Below are 19,277 nucleotides of genomic sequence, written 5' to 3'. Positions count from 1 at the left end.
GTGATCAAGCAAGTTTACAGATAACTACTATACACAACTGAATGTAATTAAGTCTGTACAAATTAATACAAATGACAGTACACTATTTTGGAAAAAAGAAGGAAACATATTTGGTAATATTTTGCCCATTTTATAAATGAGTAACGCTGTTGACACTGGGAGAACATGCTTTCTATCACAGCGTTTTACATTTGGGATAGAAAAGCAAAACCACTGTTTCATGTAATTGTTCTGAACCTAAATGCACACATTTAAGAAAACCAACAAACGACAACACAACACACGTTATAGGAGAGGAATCTTAACACTCTACCTCCTTTCTTTATCTTTTTGGAAACCCCAGAGATTTCCCTAATGGTGAGAACATCCTTTTGCCTCAGGTTTGGAAAACTCAATATGGGAATTTGTAGTAGTTGGTATCCATTAATTAAAGCGATTTACAATACATAGTTCTTGATTTTTACCTTGACTGTTTAATTACATGCATTAGGATTCAGAAACAAGCAGACGGGTAAAAGTTATTGTATTAGATTGAACTATACGCAATTGCCAATGTTTGAACATTTTGACCCACATAATGCCAATTCATAAGGTTCAACTGAATGTTATTAAAGTATCAACATGCTCATGACTACCATTTTAAGCAAGAAAATTGATCAGATCAGCTTTTTTAAATGGCAAGAGAAAAACAACAACAAAATAAATAACAAAAATAAGTCTCATAATTCCAAGGAAAAAAGGAAAAAAAAACCACTGTTGATTAAAGTATCCTTAACTTCCTTAACTTAGAGCTTCAATGCTTTTAAATAGTTTAAGTCATGGTTCTGAACTCAGAACAAAGGATTCTAAATTACTGAAATAGAATTAGGAAAAAATGAATTCAACATATTTCAATGAAAAATAAAACCACATAAAACAAAAATGACAACAACAAACCAAAAAATAGCATCCTATTCTTGGTAAAAGCCATAGGAGCATGGAAACGTGGAACGATTTAGAGCCTGCATCCTCAAGAGAAATATTAAAAACTGAGTTATTCATTTGGCACCTAAAATTAATAGAAGAATGAAAAATTTTACCCCTGAATAAGTAATACTTAGCTTTGGAAATATAGTAAATATGATTGAAAGTAAGTAAGATTCTCTAGCTAAAGTTTTTGTCAAAAACAAATGTTTTTTAGCCTATGTGCATTCTCTTCTTTTACTTTTTTTTTTAACCTTTAGGCAACTTGCCAAATCTGGAAATAACTTTATGTATATCTTATGCTATTATTAACATTTTACTTAAAGTTTTTTTTACATTTAAGTATGCAAGTTTATGTTTCACCACAATTTTTAAAAATTTATTTTATTTATTTATTTATTTTTGGCTGTGTTGGGTCTTTGTTGCTGTGCGTGGGCTTTCTCTAGTTGCGGCAAGCGGGCTTCTCATTGCAGTGGCTTCTCTTGTTGTGGAGCACGGGCTCTAGGCATGCAGGTTTCAGCAGTTGTGGCACGTGGGCTCAGTAGTTGTGGCTCGCGGGCTCTAGAGCACAGGCTCAGTAGTTGTGGCACATGGGCTTAGTTGCTCCACAGCATGTGGGATCTTCCTGGACCAGGGCTCAAACCCATGTCCCCTGCATTGGCAGGCAGATTCTTAACCACTGCGCCACCAGGGAAGCCCTCACCACATTCTTAAAGGCAATTTGTTTGCAGGATTATTTACACGGAAATTTAATTTACAATAATTTTTAAGACTTTGGATATATGATGAAGTAATACGGGTTTTGCAAAATTGGAAATTTATATAATTATACATTTTTTACAAGAATTTTTCTATATAATCCTACATGATTTCACTTTATCTTCACAATATTACTGCTGAGTAGGCAGGGACAGGTATTATCATTGATCTAATTTCAAAGTTAAAAACACTGAGACATAGAAATTTTATGTGGCTTGCCCAGGACACAACTATTAAGAGTCAGATTACGTGTCTAAATTTAAGTCTTTCATGTTCAAATCCAGTGCCTTGCCAACCACTCTAGCCTATTGTTTGCCATAATCATAAAATGCAAGCCAAGTGATTGGGAAAAATATTACTAATATTTTAATTATTTGTGGGTTTCTTGCCGCACGCTTTCATAAATGATTGGTTTAAAATTCAGTGTGTACAAATCTAGAGCAAATTTCTCCATGCTGGTATATACGCTTAGTTTGTTAGAATTCACACATCTGGATGATGTAACTCAATGAGTTTGGCTATAATGTAAAAGAGGCTAATTTTGTTTCTTTTTTAAATTTAAAAAAATCATTTTTTATTCTTGGAACTAGTAGATTAACATTGTTCTGTCCTCTTCAATCACAGACTTCATACCTGGATTTACCAGACTGTCATCCATTCATTCAACAGATGTCCATTAAGTGCCTATTAGTGGTAGGTACCATCCTAGGAGTTGGAGATATAGTGGTGAACAACACAAACAAGATATTTTTTCTTCCTAGTGGTTATGTGTATGATGGATGTTGGTCACCAGAGGGAAAATGTCAGGAGTAGATGGCTCATTTGCAAACCACTGTAAATGGTAAAAATTGTATCTTTCGCTGTTGCTGACTCAGTATCACCATTTTAATAAATGTAGCTCTGCAGTTAAATGGATATACATACACTTAAATGCACGTATATGTGTTTTAAGAGTTATAAAATCCTGCATGATTGCTTTCACATTTTAAGAAGGTGGAAATAATAGCTTTAGGCAGTTTTAGTTAACAAAAATGACTTGAGACACTTTGTAACTTGGCTAACAGAGGAGCACAGAACTTTCGTTTCTAAGAAAAAAAGGATTAGAGAAACCCATTAGTAGCTGTGACAGCAGCCACCAGGGAGTAGATCTATCTTAAACCTGAGAAAGAGAAACTGGAGCACCGAAGACTCAAACTCCAGTTCATTTTCACTCTCTGGAATTTGTCTTTCTCTGACAGATGAAGGCAACATCCTATATAAATCTAATTCTTATCCACTTTATGCCCCATCTAGCTACCAGGCACTACATTAATGACATATCAAATTGGGAAGGGTGTTCAATCAAAAGGCATTAAAGTACTTATTAATTAATTTTTTCTGAGCTTCTAAAGAAATTTTTTAAAGTTATATTTAGTGGCTCTATGGTAAGGTGTCCTTTCGATTTTTTTCCCCCTGCATTGTTTATGGCTACATGTCAAAATTACTTCCTAAATACAACTATATACTTTGGTGGAAACATTCTCCATAGTATGATGCACTGTCCTTACATAAGTAACAAGTCAGTAATTATATATTATATCAGTAATTATATATCACAGATCAAAAAAACTGACATCATAATTGGTCAAAGAACAGCTTGAATAGTTCATGAATAAAAGAAAAACCTCCACACAACTTAACTGCAACCTCAAAATTTCAACCAGCATCATAAATTGTAAGTTTTAACGTGGAAGTTCCTGACTTTCAGAATTTATAGGACGCGAATTATCAAAATAGTCTTGCTAGGAGAATGGAAGGAGGCGAAGTGAGTCCTTAAAGTACATTTTAGCAAAGATGGGAGTAAACTGCACCATGGGGGTCAAAGTAGGACCACTGATGGGCCTGATAAAATAATGGCTGGGAGAAAAGAATTAATTATTTCCTATAAAAGAGAGACATGTAGAAAGCATAAAGGGAAACTACCAAGGTACATATAAATATGAATTATAATGCAGTAAATATCTATAATCTCTTCACTATAAGAGAAGTGAAAATTGAGATACTGTATTAATGATTTAAGTATGATTTCAATTATAGCAAATAGATTAATATTTGTAAAGTACTTCACAAATATAAATAGCAAATCAATCAAGCAAATAAAATAGCAAATCAAATAAATCCCAAATCATAAAAGCAATTGAAAAAAGGAAATATATTTATAACAGAATAAATGTGCTAGCTGAAAAGCTTAAACACTGTCCAACACCATACACAAAAATAAACTCCAAATGGATTAAAGACCTAAATGTTAAGACTAGATACTACAAAATTCCTAGAGGAAAACATATGCAGAACACTCTTTGGTGTAAATTGCAGCAATATCTTTTTGGATCCACCTTCTAGAGTAATGAAAACTAACAAATTGTAACAAATGGGACCTAATTAAACTTAAAAGCTTTTGCACAGCAAAGGAAACCATAAACAAAACAAAAAGACAATCCACAGAATGGGAGAAAATATTTGCAAATGAAGCAACTGACAAGGGATTAATCTCCAAAATATACAAACAGCTCATGCAGCTCAGTACAAAAACAAACAAACAAACAACCCAACCAAAAAATGGGCAGATCTAAATAGACATTTCTCCAAAGAAGACATACAGATGGAGAAAAAGCACATGAAAAGATGTTCAACATTACTAATTAGTAGAGAAATGCAAATCAAAACTACAGTGAGGTATCACCTCACACCAGTCAGAAGAGCCATCATCAAAAACCTAGAAGCAATAAATGCTGGAGAAGGTGTGGAGAAAAGGGAACACTCTTGCACTGTTGGTGGGAATGTAAATTGTTACAACCACTACGGAGAACAGTATGAAGGTTCCTTAAAAAACTAAAAATAGTACTACCATATGATCTAGCAATTCCACTCCTCGGCATATATCTGGAAAAAACCATAATCTGAAAAGATATATGCAGCCCAATGTTTATTGCAGCACTATTTAAATAGCTAGAACATGGAAGCAACCTATATGTCCATCGAGAGAGGAATAGATAAAGAAGATGTGGCACATATATACAATGGAATATTACTCAGCCATAAAAAAGAATGAAATAATGCCATTTGCAGCAACATGGATGGACCTAGAGATTATCACACTAAGTGAAGTAAGTCAGACAGAGAAAAGATAAATATCATATGATATCGCTTATATGTGGAAACTAAAAAAATGATACAAATGAACTTATTTACAAAACAGAAACAGATTCATCCGCTTCAAGTCCCAAACTTTCACAATTACTGAAGAGGAAAGGTGGGGGGAGGGATACATTAGGAGTTTGGGATGAACATATACATGCTACTATATATAAAATAGGTAATCAACAAGGACCTATGGTATAGCATAGGGAACTCTACTCAATATTCTCTAATAACCTGTATGGGAACAGAACCTGAAAAAGAATGAATGCATGTATATGTAAAACTGAATCACTTTGCTGTATACCTGAAACTAACACAACACTATAAATCAACTATACTCCAATATAAAATAAAAATTAAAATGTAAAAAGAAAAAAAAGGAAAACTTGATTTTTCTCAGAGAAATCATGAAATGATTACATTATTCCAAATGTTATAGTCCAAAATATCAGTTCTTACAATGTGGTAATACATTAATAAAAGTCATATTTTTCCATGCACCAAACTATTCAAATATAAAGTTTAAGTAGAATTCAAAAAGCATTTGTAAACAAATTTTGCTTTGACACTTTATATGCTCCATGATTATTTAATTTACAATAATTACAATATTCTTTTGTTGGAATATTATTAAACTGGTGAAAAATCTAACCCTTTATCTAGCATGGCCCTGTATTACAATGTACACAGAAACATTAATTATTTTATTTACCTTCAGATATTCTGTTCAGATTTGTATATACAGTACCTCCTATTATCTAACTTTCCTAATACCAGAATAGAAAACCAGTCAGCTTGCTCATGGCATTAATTTTGTCTTCATTCAAGTGACTGACATTATTAAATTTGTGCTTAACTGTGATGAAATAGATTCCAAAGGAGAAAGATTTTGACCAAAGTGATAAGATCTCCGTCGCCAGCACTTTTGCCTGTGCTTCACAGCAAGAGTGGAGTACCGAAGGCAAAGTTATCAATGAGAAGAAAGAAATCTTACATTTCTCAAGTGATCTTCTACCAAGTTCACAGGACACCTGAATTCTCCTGAGCCCCAAGTCTGCTGAGAATGGGCTGTTATACACCCATGCTCAAGTTTCTGGTGAACACAGAAATAAATCTTCTATCTTCTCTCTGAAAACATTTCCAAAATCTGAAAATCTCTCCTTACCACCCTAGTCCAAGCCACTGGCATCCGTTCTTCAACTGTCCTCCTTGTTTTTATCCTTGATCCCCTACAGTTCTACTCTCAGTGGGTCAGCCAGTGTGATCTTTTTAAAGCATAAATCCGATCACATCAGTCATCTTCTCAAAAACCTACAACGGCCCCTATCTCGCTCAGAATGAATGGTAGTCTTTATGATGGTCCACCATTTGTTTGCTTATATTCTGTCTCCCTCTGCTGTAACAAAAGCTGTATGAGGGCGGAGTCCATCGGTTTTGTTTACTGCTTTTTAAGCACTTAGAGCAATGCCTGGTATATAGGAAGTGCTTAATAAAGATGTTTGAATGAATGAATCCTCACTCCTTACATTATTGCCTTGTCCTAATAATTCCTTTTAGGTCTCAAGGGTCCTGCATAAAAGCTGAACCAGTCAAAGAAGACTGAACGACTTTTGCTTTACGATCTTTGGCTTTTTCAGCTACAACAAGCTCTCCCCAGTGCTGTTGAGGTTGAACAAGGGCTGCCTTTACTTCTTGATCTTATCTAAGCTCTACTTTGGGCCCAACTGTCCTGTCAACATCTGTGAGCTTTCTCCACTTGTCCACACTTCTTGTCGCCCACCCTGGCTACTAAAGACACAAAACATTTTATCCACCTCAACCAGAGCATCTTTAATGCCATCAATTTATATGAGACAACTGAAATGATGCGTGTCTGACTTCTTTCTATTCTTCCCTTTCTTTTCCTCTTCCTGCCTTCCTTTTCTCCTTCTTTATTTCCTTCCCTCCTTTCTCCCCTTCTCCCTCCCTCCCTCCTTTTGCTCTTGCTGAAGTATAGTTGATTTACAATATTATAATCGTTTCAGGTGTATAACATAGTGATTCAATATTTTTATAGATTATATTTCATTTAAAGTTATTATAAAATATTGGCTATATTTCCTGTACTGTACAATATATCCTTGCAGCTTATTTATACATAGTAGTTTGCACCCTTTAATCCCCTACCCCTATCTTGTCCCTCCCCACTTCCCTCTCCTCATTGGTAACCACTAGTTTGTTCTCTATATCTGTGAGTCTGCTTCTGTTTTATTACATTCATTTATTTTGTTTTTTAGATTCCACATAAAAGTAATAACATACAATATTTGTCTTTTTCTGTGTGACTAATTTCACTAAGGATAATGGCAACAAGCACATGAAAGATGCCTGCTTCCTTTTATGGAATCTTTTTGAGCTGGCATAGATTCAGGGAGAATTAGAACTCAGGACATTTTTCCTATGAACTGGCCACACCAGTCCTCAGTATTCGACCATGTTTCACCCCAATTCACCCTTGCTATGCTCAACATAGTACCCTTGAAACCACTGCATGAAGGGTGGTACAGTACAGGGGTTAACAGCTCAGAGATTAAATCTGCTTGGCTTGGGTTCAAATCCTTGCTCAACCAATACGAGCTGTGTCAACTTTGTCAAGTTATTTTACTTAATATTTCTTCAGTTTCTTCATCTATAAAATGGGGATAATAATTTTAGATATTTCATAGAGTTATGGGGAGGATCAATTAGTTAATACAAGTTATCGAGTACCTAAGCCTTATATACAACTGATCCTCCTTATTGCAAAAGATAAAGCATAGTTGTCATCCTTATTCTAACCCATGCTCTTATTTTTGTCCTAATAATTCACCTTTATCCATGCCAAACCCTAACTGAGTAACTAAAGCCTAATTAAGCAACTAATTGATAATATTGGCTTTAATATAAGGATAAATATTACTTTTGTGTGTGTTTCTCATTCATCGCTAGGTATGCCTTAGCTATTGTATTAGCTATTAAATGCAAATTTACAATGTAAATAGGTGTTTATCTGGTTAGTTCTTGTCAAAATGATTAGGTAGCTTTCGAATTCAATACATCTACGGAAATCATATGTGCTATATTATTCATATTTTGTTCAGAAAGTAATTATTTTAACTTATTGCACATTATTTGTGTTGTACTGTACTTTAAAAATATGTATGTTAAACCACAGCAATACCTACTACAGTTCTGTAATTTGATTCATGCAAATCTGTCAGGAATAAAATCAACCACAATTTAATTTCAAACCTTCGCAACCAGCAGCTGTACAAATGCAGTGCTTTTCTATTTTTACTACTAGGTAGTGACAATGATGAATGCCTTTAAGAGGAAGTACATATTCATTGAAAAGACTGAGGTCAAAACTATCCCCCTTCAGAAAGCTCATAGAGGTAGGAAGCCCGTTTGCTTGCTGCAGGAGATATGCTGGGAGTGAGAGAGAATGATGCCCCAAACTCCATCTAATGAGGACTCCATAACCAATTAAATTAAAACTGCGATAATACTTTTTTACAAACCACAGTAATCAATACCATCATAATTGGTGTCAGCTTTAATACTATTAAATATATCTGAAAGAACAAATGATTAGCTATGAGTGCAGCCAGGGGCCCATCATTCTGAGTGTGCCAGGTTAAGAGGTATGAACACAAAGATAGTCAATTGGCAACTTAATAAGTTTAGGGTTACTGCTCTCCTGACCTATATGTCCATGAACATGGAAAGGAATGAACATTAGCTCATTAGCAGTGATTTACATATTGAATGACAATGATGAACTTACAAACTGTGCTGTCTGTCGTGAGAAATTAGTTACTGTGAATTATGACAGGCATGCTGGCATGTCTCCTTTATCAACTGATTGAGTTTCTTTTCTTCACTGTACCCATGAGTGATTTGACTTTTACTTCAAAGAGAATAAGAAATAGCACCATGTCAAAATGATGGTGTAGTTCCAGAGATCCATGCATCCCTTACTCTATTTTAGTGTATAATTTTGTAGCTTATTTGATATAATGTAAGACATTAAACTCAAGTCACTCAAGATATTGCTACTCTGATTTCTAAGACAAATAAATGTCTTTATCTATTTGTATAGTTATGCAAATATGTGATATGGAATGAGATCCCAAGAGATCATTTAGAGTATAAAATACTTCAGCTAATAGGTGCTGCTGAGAGCAAACTTATCTCCTGTCTATAATCTTATGCTATTTGCTTCAGCAAATACCAAGCTCTGGCTATACTATTTATTATCTTTCATTTTGAGCGTGAAATGTATGATCACAAAAATTATCTGGAGACACACATTATTATGTACATTTTCTTGATGCTACATTTATTTATCTTCAGACACTTCCCTCTAAAATTCAAACCCTACTTCTTCATCATGTTTTGTCTTAGTATGGAATTCATAAACTTATAGTTGGTGATTTGAAAAAAAGCTGGATTTGGTTGGAGGCGTTTGCCTGGTGATTTTAAAGAAAAGTATTTTATTGCTTTCTATTCAATTAGATACCATATGTTGTTGTCTTGATACTGACACTAATTTGAAATTGAATGTGAATATTATAAGTGGAAATAGAAAACTAAAACTGCATGCAAAAGATATAATTTAAAACCTCATTTAATTTCCCCTTTTACGGGAAAAGAAAGACAAGTAATGTATCAGTTGGAAGTAAACTGTTTGTCTAGCAAAGCTTGTTGTTTGGAGAGTCCTTTCTGCCCTGAATGTACAAGAAACCATTATTTTAGGGCGTTCCTTTGTTTTAGGAAGTCTCTTAACATTAAATATTATAAAATACCTATTCCAGTTTATGTTTCTCTTTCTACACTAGATTTCTAAAGCTAACCATCTTGTAAAGTATTTTAAGATTTCCATGTGTTAAGTCAGAATGCCTTCACGGTATACATTTAAGTCAAATGTTCTGGTACAGCAAATGATCAATGTGATGATCTTGTAAAATGTGAATGAAAGTGCTTTGCTTTTACCTTCAGAGACTCCTCTTGTTTGAAGAGATCTTCAAAATCTTTAGCACAGAGGTCAGGAGCAGTGAGAAGTTGTTCCACTTCTGATAGGGCTTGTGAGACATGAGTAATCTCAGTCAGATAAGTAGAAGGCACATAAGAAATTTCCAAAGGCATTTCTTCAGTCATCACCATCACTGATTCTTCATGGACAGTGTGCTGGTATAGATATACAAAAGAACAATTCTTTTAGCTTCCTAACACAGAAAAGACCTCAATTGAATTAATATAGATTCCAGTTTATAGCTGACAGAGGGCTGGAAAGTGGATCAAAATGCATGAAGATAAGTCTAGTAAAAAGGTTATTTTTTATATATCCTCTCTTCCGAAACGTGTTAGAAGCATTTTATAATAAGAGATACACACACATTAGCACCATAAATATAAGATTGAAAGACCAAGAGCCATAAGATCATGAGAGGGGTAGTTTTACCCTAAGAAAATAATACTTTTTAACAACTTGGTTTAAAAATGTAATTCTAAGCTTCCTGGAAAACTAAGTATGGCGTGGGATGTGAGGGGTCTACAACTGTGATATTCATACCAGAAGGAACCTTTCCTATACTTTTTTCTCCTAATCTTGACTGAGGTACAAGAGGGACAAAGTGGTTTTGGTTGGTAGCTAGCTTTCTATTAAGCACCCTTCTCCTCCAAACTCCCGACATCAGCTGTCTCTTTGTTTTTAACATCTTCATTGGAGTATAATTGGTTTACAATGGTGTGTTAGTTTCTGCTTTATAACAAAGTGAATCAGCTCTACACAAACATATATCCCCATATCTCCTCCTTCTTGTGTCTCCCTCCCACCCTCCCTACCCCATCCCTCTAGGTGGTCACAAAGCACGGAGCTGATCTCCCTGTCAGCTCCTCTCTTTGATGCTAGATTCTTGCTAAGTTAAACTGCTTATTAAGGTACTAGATAAGTAGGACTGAGAACGAAATTTACACTTTAATAAGAGCTCCTGAAAGCCTGAAGATCTAAGGGAGCATCAGTTTCTCCTCCTGCATCTACACTTTCCTACCTGCCATTCAAGTGTTAGGACTGATGGGCATCTGGGGCTCAGAGTCTTTTTGGACTTGGTCAGGAGTGCCTCTTTCCCTACACCTTATAAGAACAAGGAATAAATACTATTTGGAGTGCAAATTCAGAAAGATAGATGACCTCTGCTCTCTTCTGTCTATACTATAAGCAGCAAAACTCTTGTAATTGAAATTAGTTTTCCAGTAACTTTGTTTTGAATTGATGAACTGCCATCTGCCTGGTGATGGGGTCAGCAGAGGGTTTCAGTGGAAGGGTCGCTTGGGGAGTTCTGATGATAAGCATGCTAACACAGCCATTTATTGCTGCACAGCCTTTATGACGAGACCATCCTCATTTTTGCAGTAATGTAATTAAATGTTGTTTAGGATCCCAGACTGAAGCTACACAAAGATGAGTTAAAACATAAGCTGGTCCATTTATGCTTTCATTTTGATCATTCAGGTCCAGGATTCTTGTACTCATCTCTTAGATAATATAAGAACAAAATAATTCTAATTTAGATGTCTCATCTACTTATGATGCTACAAATGCATAGAATTACACAGATTAACTTATATCACACAATTATACCTTTTAACAAAGTTTCGTTTAGTGTGTATACCTTGACCAAATACATGACACCTATTCCTTCATGATCAATGGAATGGTAATCTACATGTACTTCTAATTTTACATTTAAAATAATATTAGAATTTTGGGCTAGAGTTGGAGGATTTCATTCCTTCTATTCTCTTGATACATAGTATCTAGTCATCATAGATAGGAGAAGTGGTGCATACCAGGTGAATAAGGCAGGCTAAGGGATAATCCTGTGAACTTTTATGAGAAATGGAATATTTCAAAATAAGTCTTTGACACCATAGGGAAACTGTCAACTCATTTGCTAGAAAGTTCAGCTTTATAAATTTTGAATATTCTCATTTATTATAAAGTTCTGATACAATAATTTTTAATACAGAAAAATGTATCATACTTTTTATACATTATAATAAACTGTGAAAAAGTGAACTGAGACGCTCAGGTATTTGGAGGTCTAAGTTACTATCTACCCCTTAAAATATATCATTCTTTTTGACACAGTCATGCAGGTCTATAATGAATAAGCTATATCCACTGAATGCCTTTCACTTTCGTTTAATAAAAATTTCAGACAGTTATTTAAAAATCAGTGTAATTGGAAGTATCATGTTCATTTTCTCTTCTTTATGCAAAATCCATGCACTCATATTCAGATTTTGCCTTTTCATTTGAATTTCATTAACTCTGCCTTGAATAATTATATCCTTCTGAATCCTGATGTGTACAAATCCTGTCTAACCTTTTGAAAATCAACTTGCTTTTGTTAATGTTCTTTACCACCTTATATCATTAGAGATATCCGTGCATCATTAGCATGGAAATGCTGTAGCCATACTATTTCATTTGATTCCTCTCTGTTCATATTCATTTATAATGATATATACCCCCAAAATACACTATCCTCATTTTCTGGGAATGAAAATCAAGAGGTGTGGAAGAAAGCCCCAAAGTACCTATTTTTATTAACAAATTGAAAGCTCAACTGAAGTTTAGAAAGGATTATTATGGGACAAAACTATGATTTATAACACCTAAAGTTGAGATGAAAACTGGCTTCAAAATTTGAGCTCTGTAAGTAGGCACAGGTATCACTCATGAAGTTTTTAATAAACTTTTGTTTCTCTAAAACTTCAGTTATCACTTTCTTTTTATTACTTAAAATTTGTTTCTTGAAGGGCCACATAACTGCATGAAATAAAAGCAATCCTGTTTTGAAACAAATGATGCATTATATCTAAGTTTTTAATACAAAATATTTTCCTCCATGATTTAAAGGACTTCTCTCTCCTCAAAAGAAAAGTTTCAAATGAGTTGTGGTTACTGCCTCATTTATGAGTTATGAGGTAAAAAAAAAACTCAAGAAGAAAAATGCACTATATGCCATATCATTATGAGATATTCTTTTTTAAAATACCTATGTATCTAACATAAATGTGGTATATAGAAAATAGGTCAACACATTCAAAGTCTAACTAACAAAAATTAGCCTAATACCTGGACAAGAAAAGTAATGCAGTGATGGAACAAGTTTTTTTTTACTTCATTAGTGTTAATAAAGACAAAGATATGTCAAATCTTCAAAATAATAAAAAGATTATTTATCAATAATTTAAAGTGAGCTATCATACGAAAATCTGTTAATTCATATCTTATCTTTCTTCAAAATGGCATTCTTAATTATTACAAATTATTTAAAAATAATAATACAATGGTATATAAATCCCAAAGAGGATTACAGGCTTTTGTATGGGTTCTGATGGGTCATAAATAATATGGTAATGGGAAAGACTTAAGTTATCTAAGACAGGTAGCTTTCTCTCCTAGTCTCAAAAGTCTTCAGAGAAAAAAATTGTTTCCTTCTAATAAGATGGACAGTTGAGCTATTTGTATTTATTTCTCTTTGATCATTTATAGAAATTATAACCTAAAAAGGCAAATCAAATAATCAAATTTGGCAAAATGAATACTGCATTAATCCACAGACAGAAAAAGCCTCAAATTACATGACATACGAAAAACAAGAATATGACACAGCTGAGATAGGTAGGGGTTTAGTCATTCCTGTTCACAGTTTTGGATACACATAAATGGCATGGCAATACTAGCGTTCTGACAGTACTTGGCTTTGCGTGCTTTTAATTAAGTCACTGTGCAGAATGACCTTAAATAATCAGCCTAATGAGATCACATGAATTGGTTATGATCTTAGATGAAGAAAATAGTGACAAGAGAGCATTTTCTCTCAGGAATTTCCATTCCTCTTCACTGCATCATCTAGAAAACTGCCTAGGTGAAGTTATGTAACAAAAAAAGGGGAGGATCAATTCTACAATGATCATGAAGTAGTTCATCAACAAACTGTATTAAGCTTATAATTTACCCCCTTGGCTCAAAAAGAATAAAACACAATAAATACATAAAATAATCAGTATAAAATACTGCAGAAAGTCATCTTTTATATCTATATTATTTATTTTCTAAAATTAGAATGAATTTTTGGTAGCAGGCAAGCTGGCAGGGAAAGAGATAATCAGGTGGAGCTGGATGTATTAGTCTTTAAGAACAACCTACTTCCAGGAGGCCAGGTATGTGTAGTGTTCTGTATAAAGGGTATGGATGCACCTGTTCATTGATCTGCCTTATGTTGATTCTTCCCTTCTACATCATCCAATTTACTTAATTCCTCAGGGCCAAGCTAAATTACCATCTAATTAAACTGATAAACTGAATCTTGATTATGTGTTAATGGCTTATAGTGGTTTAAAGTATTATCCTTCACAGGATAACATTTGCATTTTAATATGGATTTTCAATACATTAACATAAAGTAGTAACTTGGTAGAATTCTAGTCACTAAGTATGGTCTGTGAGAGAAATGAAAAGTCTTTGATTCCCACCAAGAAAAGCAACAACACATCAGCACCAACATATATGGCCTACCTCATAAGAAATTACCAGTAAAATAACATGACAATTAAACAGATAAGGTTATATAACCTAGGTACCTTACAATGTAAAATAAATGCAGCAAAGACTCATGCATAGTACCTAGCCTATAGTAGGTATTCAAAAATATTTGTTGAATAAATGAAGAAACTATCACTTAAAAGGAAAATTTTTTAAAAGAAATATTTGGCTAGAACTCCTGGGATCTACAGCTATAGCATAATTTCCATTTTGGAATTCCCAGAATTCAAACAGGAATATTTTCTTCATTTCATAATATAATCTTCATTGGTATAGATTTAAAAGATATTTCTGATTTAACTATAGAACATTTTTTCCAATTTAATGCACACAAGCTAAATGCTATTACACATATATGTCTGGCTCTTCAATTGTCTCTCAGATTTTAATGCAACTCATTATACGTGAACAAAAAAAAAGCCATTATTTGAAGTACTGTTATACAGATAATTTTAGCAGATATTAATTTTAGCCTCTTTACGGAGGTCCACAATGCTTATTAGCAAATTGAAGTGTCTGAGAAGGCTTGAAGTCAAGAAATTATTTTATCCTTTCTAACTCTTCCCAAAGTGTCCACATAAAACTTTTAATTTCTATATCCAGTATATATTCGTTTAATAGCAAGCTATCCTGATACCAGCTTGGGAATACCTGGCATAGGAATTTTTTCATATGTGCACATGTGAAAATGAACACACATATAATGAATTTGATGTGAAAACAAAATTAACACAAGAAAAAATAAGTATGGAATTACTTTAACTTCTGCAAATATATGTCACTCCCCTATATCACTTAATTTCTATTGCCCTGTGGATCTTCCACTTTGAGTAGACTTTGCAGAACAGGCTTACAATATTATTAATTTCTATGCTACACTTCTCAAGCATCTCAGAAAATCAGGCCGGCATTTATATCTATACTATTTAATGTGGCAATTAAGTAATTACATCTGAAAGTACATGTGCCATAATTCTGTTTCTGAATGAGGTTTTTTCTTTATTAGAAATGTGGGGCTTCCCTGGTGGCACAGTGGTTGAGAATCCGCCTGCCGATGCAGGGGACATGGGTTTGTGCCCCGGTCCGGGAAGATCCCACATGCCGTGGAGTGGCTGGGCCCATGAGCCATAGCTGCTGAGCCTGTGCATCCGGAGCCTGTGCTCTGCAACAGGAGAGGCCACAACAGTGAGAGGCCCGTGTACCACACACACAGAAAAGAAATGTGATAGTGAAAAAGCCTATAACTGTACGGTTCAATATGGTAGTCCTTGCCCACATGTGACTATTCAAATTTAAATCTAAATGATTTAAAAGGAAATACAAATAAAATTTTAGTTGCTGATAAGATTAAAAATGTAACATGGTATTCATTTTTTATAATAGAAAAAGTCAATAATGCAAAAGCTAAAATCTTTATTTATGAAAAAGTTTAACACTAGCATTACATCTATCAGAAAATATTTGTTGTAGCTTATCTATCAATAGGTTGATAGTTTTCCTCATGAAGGTGATCTAGACTGGCTAGTAGTAAATCCAACTTAAGATGTCAAACGCTTAAAATTCAGTCAATTTGTCATTATACTACAGCAGACTGATTTTACTGAACTGCTAACATATTTTGTTTTCATATACAATAGCCTCAATCTCTAAGTAACCTCATCAACTCTGATGAAGTTACTTTATGAAAGCACCTATTATAAAGTATAGAAATTATATATGCATGATTAATCTGTTGAAAGCTATTAATTTATGCATGTATGTATATGTATGCATATGTGTGTACATACCAACAAAATGGAAATGTTGAGATGATAGGAAAATCACCTCATATACACATGTTTCCTGTCCCCCTCACTGTTAAGTAGACTCAACCTTCAAAATAACAGTGACTAACTACTAGAATCTAGAAGAATATGTGCATCAAGGACTCAAATAACAGAAAAAGAGGTGTAGATGGAAAGGGAAAATCATGAACTGGTAGTCTTTGAAAGACAGATGATCTCTGGCACAGTCTGGGATGAAAACTATGGATCTGGTGATTTCCAGATGTGTATATGTGGTAACTGGTAGGAGACAATTGATTTACGAGGGTCTATTGAGCCTGGGAAGGAGTAAGAACCTGCTGTTTTGCTTCATACAGGCACTACTGGACAGTGGCTGTACTAAATGGCTGAGGACAGCTTTAACCCCCACTTCTTATTCTTGAGATCAAGATGCTTTGTTACACATATTTATTCTGGGAGGTTCTGCCTTGTTAAGCCGTTCTTCAACAGAAAAAAAATACTGCCATTATCTTTGTTACCTCTCAATCATCACTATATAGTATAACCCTCAAACCTGACTTGCATTTATGCTAAGAGCTTTCACACCCTTTAATTTATTTTTTTTATTTTATTTTTTTTTCAAGATCATAGTTCTTTATTTAATTTCATGACAGTTATTTTTAGCAAAGAAAGAAAATTTAGCATTCTCTTTTCTGATCTTGCTGGGGTTAATTTTTGTATCTTCCCTATACACTTTTTTTTTTTAACATCTTTATTTGAGTATAACTGTTTTACAATACTGTGTTAGTTTCTCTTTTACAACAAAGTGAATCAGTTATACATATACATATATTCCCATAACTCTTCCCTCTTTTGTCACCCTCCCTCCCACTCTCCCTATCCCACCCCTCTAGGTGGTCACTAAGTACAGAGGTGAACTCCCTGTGCTATGCTGTAGCTTCCCACTAGCTATCTAATTTACATTTGGTAGTGTGTATATGTCCCTGCCACTCTCTCACATCGTCACAGCTTACCCTTCCCCCTCCCCATATCCTCAAGTCCATGGTCACACCCTTTAATTTAAGCACAAGAAAAAGAACATAGGCCATTTCAGGAGACACAAGGGACTGAAGAAAGGAAACAAAGCTGAGTCCATGCAAGAAATATACTAGAAGAAACAGAAGAGAGATTTAATAAAAAACAAGTGAGAAGCATGAAAAAGACAACACTAAAATACAGAAAGCCTGATACCTGGTTTTAGAAAATTCAATAGATGATTTGAGAAAAGACAATGGTAATTGCTTAAAAAAAAAAAAGTGGATTCTAAATGATCAACCAGAGGAAGTACCTCACAACAGAGAGAAGAATAGAAAGACACTGAAATCACAAGTGAAAAGGTAAGAGACCTGGAGGATAGAATTAGGACATCTAATATGGAAAGAATATAAATATCAGAATGAGAAGAGATGGAAGAGAATAATTAAAGTAATTTAAAAACAAAACTCTCCTAAGCTAAAAATATTATTCATTTGCAAAAGTTAAAAACGTGACCCAGGTACCAAGAAAAGCTAAAGAATAAAGACACATATTCAGAAACATATTGAAAAATATCTTAGTGAAAATTTTGAATTCCGAGGAATGGGGTTGGGGTACCTTACAGAGTTTGAGACAAAGAGAACTATATGTATATATATATAAACTTGGACCACCATATATTTATATATATACATATATATATGTATATATATAAACTTGGACCAACATCATACTTCTCACTGGCAACAACGGAAGCTCGAAGACAGTGAAATTTAAAAGACAACAGACACTAGAAGACAGTGGTCCACAACCTATATAGGCTATTAAGAGAAGAGGAGAGAGATTCAAGAGCTCTATTATTATCCAAAGAATCCATCGTTATGATAGGAAAAGAAAGACCATTTTGAAAATTTAAACATTAAAAGGATATACATCTTTATGTAATTTTTCATGAGAAAATTTCTCAAGTATTCCAACAAAATGAAAAATAAAGTATAATAAAGATTTCTAAACAGAAGGAAATAAAGAAAACAAAGAAACTGATGAACAATAAACTCTGTGAGGTTTTTCTGTTAAATTTAATACAACACTGGTAGTTTAAGTGTAATTTGAGTGATAATATGACTTCTTGAAATAGATACTGTGAGGGGAAACAACAGTAGTTAGGGACAAAAATTACATATTCCTAGTTTTTAAAGGACTTTGTTTTGGCTTGAAAAAATGAGGAATTGCTGAACAAATCGTGTTGGTGGGGAGAGCAATGTTCGCATTTAATTTTGGTGTAAAACTACAGAGATATAGGGTTAAAATTATTAAAAATAGGAAACTAAGTGCTAGTAAAATAGACAGACAGAGTGCAACTTCAAAATTATCAGCAGTATGGGGAGGGATGCAGTAGCATTCAATAAGGATGGTGAATTACACATGTGGTCACCTTATATTTGATAAAGAAGGCAAAAATATACAGGGGAGAAAAGATAGCCTCTTCAATAAGTGGTGCTGGGAAAACTGGACAGCTACATGTAAAAGAATGAAATTAGAACACTCCCTAACACCATACACAAAAATAAACTCAAAATGGGTTAAAGACCTAAATGTAAGGGCAGACACTATCAAACTCTTAGAGGAAAACATAGGCAGAACACTCTACGACATAAATCACAGCAAAATCCTTTTTGACCCACCTCCTAGAGAAATAGAAATAAAAACAAAAATAAACAAATGGGACCTAATGAAACTTAAAAGCTTTTGCACAGTGAAGGAAACCATAAACAAGACCAAAAGAAAACCCTCAGAATGGCAGAAAATATTTGCAAATGAAGCAACTGACAAAGGATTAAACTCCAAAATTCACAAGCAGCTCATGCACCTCAATAACAAAAAAACAAACAACCCAATCCAAAAATGGGCAGAAGACCTAAATAGATATTTCTCCAAAT

The 19,277-nt window shown here is 34.0% G+C and overlaps 1 protein-coding gene across 17 annotated transcripts in view; it reads right to left on the bottom strand.

The window, feature by feature from the left end:
* Window positions 1–19,277, bottom strand: part of DMD (dystrophin) — a 2,551,447-nt gene that overhangs the window by 1,214,297 nt on the left and 1,317,873 nt on the right. For all 17 annotated transcript variants that reach the window (XM_067023689.1, XM_067023685.1, XM_067023692.1 and 14 more), the window contains one exon: window positions 9,916–10,110. In XM_067023689.1, the coding sequence (XP_066879790.1) occupies window positions 9,916–10,110 (195 nt within the window). The remainder of the gene's footprint in view (window positions 1–9,915; window positions 10,111–19,277) is intronic.

Source organism: Kogia breviceps, chromosome X (genome assembly GCF_026419965.1).
Source record: "Kogia breviceps isolate mKogBre1 chromosome X, mKogBre1 haplotype 1, whole genome shotgun sequence".
Classification (NCBI taxonomy): Eukaryota; Metazoa; Chordata; class Mammalia; order Artiodactyla; family Physeteridae; genus Kogia; species Kogia breviceps.
The sequence above is the reverse complement of the archived record's forward strand: the minus strand, read 5'-3'. Positions and strand labels throughout refer to the sequence as shown.